This window comes from Berghia stephanieae, chromosome 12, assembly GCF_034508935.2.
Source record: "Berghia stephanieae isolate SIO BIC M18660-M18661 chromosome 12, UCSD_Bste_1.3, whole genome shotgun sequence".
In the NCBI taxonomy this organism is placed as follows: domain Eukaryota; kingdom Metazoa; phylum Mollusca; class Gastropoda; order Nudibranchia; family Aeolidiidae; genus Berghia; species Berghia stephanieae.
Window position 1 is genome coordinate 9,422,570 of NC_088371.1, and position 10,476 is coordinate 9,433,045.

Here is a 10,476-nt window from a genome sequence, read left to right on the forward strand (position 1 = left end):
GCCCTGAAAACTACGATTTTTATTTTCCTATTTCAAGTAGGCAGCTCTGCTATGACAAGTACTCGTATCAGTATCAGTTCCATAGTCAAAATAAGACAAACAAAAACAACGTTTATTTAATCTTAGGCTTTCGCCAATACTTCATACAATACAATTAAGACAAAATAATGTTACGAATTTCTCCTCATGCATTCGTTAGACTATAACAATAACGACCGTGTTATCTTTACTCCTTACCCAACCAACCCCGAGCTTCCCGCCTCTTCATCGCGAACTATCTTATGTATGTATTAGCTTCAGGACGGGCAAGTACGGAATCTGCCCACCCTTCCGTATTTCCTCTATAAGTCAGTTAGAATTCAACTCTCTCCTTTCTCAGAAGAGTATTTCTCGTATACTAATTCAAATGTTGAGCAAACCAAAATGGTGGTTGTATTTTATATATTTATTTAGTCGTGACTTTTGAATAAAAGTGTTTTGTTTTATTATACGGAATACAATAGAAAATTACATTGTTTTGCAAAATTATTTTGTCTGGCAATAAAAATACAGGGGTAATTACTTTAAGAATTAAAAAAAAAGAACTAACAAATTAATTTGTTAAAAAACAAAACAAAAAACAAAAACAAAAAACAACAACAAATAAGAAAACAATTTAAATAAATGAGTTTTGAGAAGCACTAAAGAAAACGAGAAAAAAAAAGAAAAGTTTAAATGGATAAACAAATATATAAAAACAACACAAATCAATACTAAATTGATATAAAATTAGTAAATTAATAAATTTAATTCAATACTGGAACATTCCCAAAGTCATTACATCAATGGTACCAGCACAAGTAAGGCAATAAATAAGAAAAAGTTCGTTTGCCAAAATCTCTATTTAGTTTTCACTGGTTAATAAGGTGGGCTCATTTGAATTAGCTCGACCTAGTACTAGAGAGGCCAGACAGCAAAAATCGGAGTTAGTTCACCGTCAGGCGACGAGACGATGAGATGACGATGTGGGCGGAGTGGAGTGGTTGGGGGGGGGGGGGGGGGGGTGGATAAAAAAAGAACAGGAGCGTATCCTGGTTTATGCATTAAGGGATGCATGGTGATTCGCAATCTATCAAAAATACACACAAATTGATTTCAGTACGAAGTATAAAGTTTAAGTAGTAACTTTTGAAATTATCTAATTTAAATTTGATTATTTCAGACCTGGTAATACAGCATATAACTTGAAAAAACAGGCTGGTATTTGCCCACCCTGCCCATTATTACCAGCCGTCCTGCACACAGTGCAGTGGCAGGTGATCGAATTCTGTACCTTTACGATGCGAAGAACAGACAGCACTGCTGAGATATGCTGCCCTCTAAAGTACCAGAGATTAAACACAAGAGTCGACTAATTTCAATGTTTATAAAAGAATTGAAGTTTTCGTTATTTCTGTCTGTCCTCGCCAGTCTGTGACCAATTTTATTATCATTGGCGGTTCTAGCCTATTTACAGTGGTGGGGCAAAGATGATTCGGTCATAAATATATATATATATATATATATATATATATATATATATATATATATATATATATATATATATATATATATTATATATATATATATATAATTTTTTATTTTATTTTATTTATTTATTTATTTTTTAATTAATTTTTTTTTAATTATTATTTTTTTTTCACCTTTAAAAAATAATATTTCAACCACAAATAATCACATTCACAATGAAATGACAATACAAGTAGATTTTAATTATTCCAAACGTAATCAAAACTGAATCACGAAAGAGAATACCACTAAAAAATAAAGCGACAAGACATAATGCGACAACACCTTGACAATACAAGTCCATTTCGTTCACTCGAAAAAATTAAAGATTTGCTTTAATCCCTCAACGGCGAGATTAATATTTCTGTTACATTATTGGTTTTCAGTAGTATGTAGTAACCTTAAAGTTTTAATCGAGAAGCAACAACAGCGATATGACTCGAGTTTCATTCAGAGCTCAAATTGCATTTCACTGCTGTCTTGATGATTAGAGTGATTGTGCCGGTGGTGGTAGTGGTTGGAATAGTGGTAGCGGTGGTGGTGGTGGTGGAGGAGGATGTAATTATGGTAGTGGTTTTGGTGGTGCTGTTGGTTAGAATGATAGTTGTGGAGACGATGACGGAAATGTTATGATGATGTTGATATTGTTTTTATTGCTATTGTAGTACTTGTTGTTAATATTGTTGTTGTTGTTAATGATGAAGATGATGATGATGATGATGATGATGATGATGATGATGATGATGATGATAATGATGATTATGATGACAACGACGATGTCGTCGACAATGATGGTTACCATACGATATTACAAAGTTTATTCAATCTTAGGCTTTCGACAATAAATCATACAATTTGATGACCACATGAAAGTGGGAAAAAAAATGGTAAATGGAACCAAACAATAAACTGATACCATTAATAACCACACAAAAATACAACAATAGTAATACCACCAATACGTACAATAATAATAATAATAATAATAATAATAATAATAATAATAATAATAATAATAATAATAATAATAATAATAATAATAATAATAATAATAATAACAATAATAATAATGATGATGATGATAATAATAATAATAATAATAATAATAATATAATAATAATAATAATAATAATAATAATAATAATAATAATAATAATATATAATAACAATAATAATATTACCATCATCATTACTACTACCACCACCGCTACCACTATCACTACCACCATCACCATCATTATTACGTTTCCAATCATTTTTTCTCGTTTAAAAAAAATTGATATCTATCAAAAAAGTCGAAATTCCGGTCATTTTTTTAAAGGGTAGTTAAAATATCTACGATTTTATTAGCCCTGAAAACTACGATTTTTATTTTCCTATTTCAAGTAGGCAGCTCTGCTATGACAAGTACTCGTATCAGTATCAGTTCCATAGTCAAAATAAGACAAACAAAAACAACGTTTATTTAATCTTAGGCTTTCGCCAATACTTCATACAATACAATTAAGACAAAATAATGTTACGAATTTCTCCTCATGCATTCGTTAGACTATAACAATAACGACCGTGTTATCTGTACTCCTTACCCAACCAACCCGAGCTTCCCGCCTCTTCATCGCGAACTATCTTATGTATGTATTAGCTTCAGGACGGGCAAGTACGGAATCTGCCCACCCTTCCGTATTTCCTCTATAAGTCAGTTAGAATTCAACTCTCTCCTTTCTCAGAAGAGTATTTCTCGTATACTAATTCAAATGTTGAGCAAACCAAAATGGTGGTTGTATTTTATATATTTATTTAGTCGTGACTTTTGAATAAAAGTGTTTTGTTTTATTATACGGAATACAATAGAAAATTACATTGTTTTGCAAAATTATTTTGTCTGGCAATAAAAATACAGGGGTAATTACTTTAAGAATTAAAAAAAAAAGAACTAACAAATTAATTTGTTAAAAAACAAAACAAAAAACAAAAACAAAAAACAACAACAAATAAGAAAACAATTTAAATAAATGAGTTTTGAGAAGCACTAAAGAAAACGAGAAAAAAAAAGAAAAGTTTAAATGGATAAACAAATATATAAAAACAACACAAATCAATACTAAATTGATATAAAATTAGTAAATTAATAAATTTAATTCAATACTGGAACATTCCCAAAGTCATTACATCAATGGTACCAGCACAAGTAAGGCAATAAATAAGAAAAAGTTCGTTTGCCAAAATCTCTATTTAGTTTTCACTGGTTAATAAGGTGGGCTCATTTGAATTAGCTCGACCTAGTACTAGAGAGGCCAGACAGCAAAAATCGGAGTTAGTTCACCGTCAGGCGACGAGACGATGAGATGACGATGTGGGCGGAGTGGAGTGGTTGGGGGGGGGGGTGATAAAAAAAGAACAGGAGCGTATCCTGGTTTATGCATTAAGGGATGCATGGTGATTCGCAATCTATCAAAAATACACACAAATTGATTTCAGTACGAAGTATAAAGTTTAAGTAGTAACTTTTGAAATTATCTAATTTAAATTTGATTATTTCAGACCTGGTAATACAGCATATAACTTGAAAAAACAGGCTGGTATTTGCCCACCCTGCCCATTATTACCAGCCGTCCCTGCACACAGTGCAGTGGCAGGTGATCGAATTCTGTACCTTTACGATGCGAAGAACAGACAGCACTGCTGAGATATGCTGCCCTCTAAAGTACCAGAGATTAAACACAAGAGTCGACTAATTTCAATGTTTATAAAAGAATTGAAGTTTTCGTTATTTCTGTCTGTCCTCGCCAGTCTGTGACCAATTTTATTATCATTGGCGGTTCTAGCCTATTTACAGTGGTGGGGCAAAGATGATTCGGTCATAAATATATATATATATATATATATATATATATATATATATATATATATATATATATATATATATATATATATATATATATATATATATATATATATATAATTTTTATTTTATTTTATTTATTTATTTATTTTTTAATTAATTTTTTTTTAATTATTATTTTTTTTCACCTTTAAAAAATAATATTTCAACCACAAATAATCACATTCACAATGAAATGACAATACAAGTAGATTTTAATTATTCCAAACGTAATCAAAACTGAATCACGAAAGAGAATACCACTAAAAAATAAAGCGACAAGACATAATGCGACAACACCTTGACAATACAAGTCCATTTCGTTCACTCGAAAAAATTAAAGATTTGCTTTAATCCCTCAACGGCGAGATTAATATTTCTGTTACATTATTGGTTTTCAGTAGTATGTAGTAACCTTAAAGTTTTAATCGAGAAGCAACAACAGCGATATGACTCGAGTTTCATTCAGAGCTCAAATTGCATTTCACTGCTGTCTTGATGATTAGAGTGATTGTGCCGGTGGTGGTAGTGGTTGGAATAGTGGTAGCGGTGGTGGTGGTGGTGGAGGAGGATGTAATTATGGTAGTGGTTTTGGTGGTGCTGTTGGTTAGAATGATAGTTGTGGAGACGATGACGGAAATGTTATGATGATGTTGATATTGTTTTTTATTGCTATTGTAGTACTTGTTGTTAATATTGTTGTTGTTGTTAATGATGAAGATGATGATGATGATGATGATGATGATGATGATGATGATAATGATGATTATGATGACAACGACGATGTCGTCGACAATGATGGTTACCATACGATATTACAAAGTTTATTCAATCTTAGGCTTTCGACAATAAATCATACAATTTGATGACCACATGAAAGTGGGAAAAAAAATGGTAAATGGAACCAAACAATAAACTGATACCATTAATAACCACACAAAAATACAACAATAGTAATACCACCAATACGTACAATAATAATATAATAATAATAATAATAATAATAATAATAATAATAATAATAATAATAATAATAATAATAATAATAATAATAATAATAATAATAATCAAATAATAATAATGATGATGATGATAATAATAATAATAATAATAATAATATATAATAATAATAATAATAATAATAATAATAATAACAATAATAATATTACCATCATCATTACTACTACCACCACCGCTACCACTATCACTACCACCATCACCATCATTATTACGTTTCCAATCATTTTTTCTCGTTTAAAAAAAAAATTGATATCTATCAAAAAAGTCGAAATTCCGGTCATTTTTTTAAAGGGTAGTTAAAATATCTACGATTTTATTAGCCCTGAAAACTACGATTTTTATTTTCCTATTTCAAGTAGGCAGCTCTGCTATGACAAGTACTCGTATCAGTATCAGTTCCATAGTCAAAATAAGACAAACAAAAACAACGTTTATTTAATCTTAGGCTTTCGCCAATACTTCATACAATACAATTAAGACAAAATAATGTTACGAATTTCTCCTCATGCATTCGTTAGACTATAACAATAACGACCGTGTTATCTGTACTCCTTACCCAACCAACCCCGAGCTTCCCGCCTCTTCATCGCGAACTATCTTATGTATGTATTAGCTTCAGGACGGGCAAGTACGGAATCTGCCCACCCTTCCGTATTTCCTCTATAAGTCAGTTAGAATTCAACTCTCTCCTTTCTCAGAAGAGTATTTCTCGTATACTAATTCAAATGTTGAGCAAACCAAAATGGTGGTTGTATTTTATATATTTATTTAGTCGTGACTTTGAATAAAAGTGTTTTGTTTTATTATACGGAATACAATAGAAAATTACATTGTTTTGCAAAATTATTTTGTCTGGCAATAAAAATACAGGGGTAATTACTTTAAGAATTAAAAAAAAAAAGAACTAACAAATTAATTTGTTAAAAAACAAAACAAAAAACAAAAACAAAAAACAACAACAAATAAGAAAACAATTTAAATAAATGAGTTTTGAGAAGCACTAAAGAAAACGAGAAAAAAAAAGAAAAGTTTAAATCGATAAACAAATATATAAAAACAACACAAATCAATACTAAATTGATATAAAATTAGTAAATTAATAAATTTAATTCAATACTGGAACATTCCCAAAGTCATTACATCAATGGTACCAGCACAAGTAAGGCAATAAATAAGAAAAAGTTCGTTTGCCAAAATCTCTATTTAGTTTTCACTGGTTAATAAGGTGGGCTCATTTGAATTAGCCCGACCTAGTACTAGAGAGGCCAGACAGCAAAAATCGGAGTTAGTTCACCGTCAGGCGACGAGACGATGAGATGACGATGTGGGCGGAGTGGAGTGGTTGGGGGGGGGGGGGGGTGATAAAAAAAGAACAGGAGCGTATCCTGGTTTATGCATTAAGGGATGCATGGTGATTCGCAATCTATCAAAAATACACACAAATTGATTTCAGTACGAAGTATAAAGTTTAAGTAGTAACTTTTGAAATTATCTAATTTAAATTTGATTATTTCAGACCTGGTAATACAGCATATAACTTGAAAAAACAGGCTGGTATTTGCCCACCCTGCCCATTATTACCAGCCGTCCCTGATTATGTTGCTTCATAACTGATCACATGTTTTGAAAATTTGAAATGTTCGAATGAACCTATCACTGACCAGTTGTTTTTTGTTTTGTTTGTTACAAGTATGTTTGTGTCAGTGGTTCTCCAACTTTGATATAAACCTTTTCACTCTCTATTTCAGCTCACAACATTTTCTGAATAGATCACACCAAAATATCAACAAGATCCATTTGTTTACATGACAGATACTTAGTCCTTAGCTGAGAGGGAAATAGTCAAATGTTTAGTATTTTTTGGGAGATGATTTTTTTTCCTTATAAATCATCTGTCTGTTACGTATTGTTACACTTTCTGTTTTGGATATATTCTGTATACATTTAAGTGTATTCCTCGCAGTGGGATCCTTAGCTGGTGTTTGGATGAGACTTTAGGTGATCTTTAACTAAGTTAGTAATAAATTATTATTTATTATGATTGTCTATAACTACTACAGAAACTAGAATTATCTAGTTTCAAGAATCTACAATCGAGACAATAAATGCTAACTAACTGACAAATGATTTAATATTTCATGAGGAAATTCCTATTTTTATTTTATTGCATTCAAAAATTTTACTTTTCGAAGTTTAATTCCTTTCCTAAGAAATTTATCACATTTATCATTTATGTAAACAAAATGTGTTCTATTAAAATATTTTTCATGAAATGCAATTTAATTTTTAGCCACAAGTTGCACTTAGTTTTCATGATATGATTATGATTTTTCATGACTTTGTCCTTGTTTTTCATTCAAAAACCCATTAGGCCTATATTGAAAGATAAAGCAATAATAATAATGCTCAAAACTGGATAGTAAGTAGAGAATTGAACAGAAGAATGTATTTTAGTCTGAAACTTTCAGAATTTAACATAGACAAAACGTTATGCACCTTTTTTTTATAGATACGTTTTAGAGACGGTTATTATTTTTTGTTTTACAGCATGGTGTGGAAATGCCAGTATTTGCGGCATTAAGGATAATTGATAAAGCCAGGAGTTATACTCACCCAATTTCCAATGTGAAAGAACTTTTCAAGAGATTTTGTCTAAGTAAAATGGAGAAAGTTATGAAGAATGGCGATCACCCCCTTCGCAAATATATTAAGTTCTCCATGAGGAGCCGTCGCCTTATATCTATAAAAACAAAGACATGTCACCTTAATTCATTTTTGCCACATGGTGTTCGAATTTTTAACGCACAACTGTGATTTAAATTAAATACTATCTTTTAAATATACACTCACAAGTTCGGACTAAAGGCCAGAGGTATGGCCTATCTCAATTTATTAAATTAATATAGAAGGTGTTGCTATTGGTTCTCTTTTGTATATTTTACATGTATGTACATTTGCATATGTATATGTAATTGTCGCCATAGATTTTCATCTTTGTGTTTGTACATTTTTATGCATGCCACGTCTGTAAACGAATTTCCATTTTTTTGGATGAATATTATTATTATTATTATTATTATTATTATCATTATTATTATTATTTATTATTATTATTATTATTATTATTATTATTATTATTATTATTATTATTATTATATTGTTACTATTATTATTATTATTATCATTAGAATACAAATTGAATGTGCCCCCATTGGAAAATGGATTTTGTTTCTCTTTCCTTGTGAATAGTTATTTTTTTCCTCTCCTTAATTAGTTTTTCAAATTTTAAATTTTTTTTATGCGATTGTTCAATTTGATTTCCCAAATTTTAAGAAGCTAAATAGTTAATAAAATATTTTGATTACTTTCTTCTTTTTTTTACTACGTACTATGGCTATTATTATTATTATTATTATTATTATTATTATTATTATTATTATTATTATTATTATTATTATTATTATTATTATTATTAGTATTATTATTATTATTATTATTATTATTATTATTATTATTATTATTATTATTATTATTATTATTATTATATTATTTCAAACCATTCAAAATGTAAATAAATTCATGTTGACATGTTCATCATTGCCTTTTTCACCCTGGGTCAGGGTATAGGCCACAGACAGTTTCCATCCTTCCCTATCCTGAGCTAACTTTTTTATCTCATTCATTCCATGTCTTTCCACTTCTCTGTATATCAGCTTCTTTAATTCTTCTCCATGTTCCTCATGGCCTTCCCCTTGATCTTCTGCCCTGAAGGTTCCAGTCCAATACTTTCTTTGTTATAGTGGAGTCATTCTTTCTAAGCGTGTGTCCAATCCACCTCCATCGTCTTCTTCTTATTTCCTCTCCCACTGGTTTCTTCTGTGTTTTTTCCATACTTCTTCATTTTTTATTCTATCCATCCATTTTATTCTGAGTAGCTTACGCATGCACCTGTTTACGAAAATCTGTACCCTCCTTATACATTCCTGTTATGCTTTCCAAGTTTCACATCCATACAGTAGGACTGACTTCACGTTTGAGTTGAAAAGTCTTAACTTTAGTCGAAGGGAGATATCTTTAGTTCTCCAAACTCTGTTCAAAGATGTGAATTCAGCCTGTGCCTTTCCTATTCGTGCTTTCACCTCTGCTTCGTGCCTCCATCCTTGTCAATTATACTTCCGAGATAGCAGAAAGTGTCTATATCTTCAAGTTCCTGATCTTTTACTTTGATCTTCTCCCTGTGACGCGTGCCTATCCTCAAGACCTTTGACTTAACCGGGTGAATTCTTAGACCAATTGATTCCGAGAGGCTGTTTATAATTGTGGTTTTTGCTTGCATCTGTTCCTGGGTGTGGGACAAAAGAGCCAGATCATCTGCAAAATCCAGATCATCCAACTGTGTCCAGGGGGTCCATTGTATCCCATTTCTTCTCCCTTTGGGTTTCCTTCATTAGCCAATCAATGACAAGGATGAACAGGAATGGTGAGAGCAAGCATCCCTGCTTGACACCAGTCTTAATTTCAAATTTGTCAGTAAGCTGATCTTCAGGTACAACCCTGCAACTTGATCCTTCATACATTTCCTTAATGAGGTTTACTATCTTTTCAGGGAGTCCATAATGTGCCAGAATTTTCCACAATGTTGCTCTGTCAATACTTTCGAAAGCCTTCTCGTAATCCAGAAAGGCAGTTGAAATGTTCCCTCCATCTTTCAGATTGAGCCATCTTTGTCTTTGACTGGTAACTCTGGTTTCTCATATATTCCAGCAAATGTCTTGGTAGATTGATAAAAGACTAAAATCTCGTTCACCTTTCTACCTATCAACTATCAAAGAAAGAAAATTACAACACGCAAGAAGCCTGGTGCGAGGAATGGAAAAGGAATAAACCAACAGGAGGGGAACTAATATATATATATATATATATATATATATATATATATATATATATATATATATATATATATATATATATATATATAGAGAGAGAGAGAGAGAGAGAGAGAGAGAGAGAGAGAGAGAGAGAGAGAG

The 10,476-nt window shown here is 31.0% G+C and overlaps 1 protein-coding gene across 6 annotated transcripts in view; it reads left to right on the forward strand.

The window, feature by feature from the left end:
• Window positions 1–8,522, forward strand: part of LOC144957698 (uncharacterized) — a 17,931-nt gene extending 9,409 nt beyond the window's left edge. For 4 of the 6 annotated variants that reach the window (XM_078889065.1, XM_078889063.1, XM_078889066.1 and 1 more), the window contains one exon: window positions 7,198–8,522. In XM_078889065.1, the coding sequence (XP_078745191.1) occupies window positions 7,198–7,218 (21 nt within the window). In that variant the 3' untranslated portion in view covers window positions 7,219–8,522. Of the gene's footprint in view, window positions 1–1,201; window positions 1,514–4,089; window positions 4,403–7,197 lie in introns of those variants that run through there. The other 2 variants (XM_078889069.1, XM_078889067.1) reach the window with 2 other exon arrangements.
• The last annotated feature ends 1,954 nt before the right edge of the window (window positions 8,523–10,476 follow it).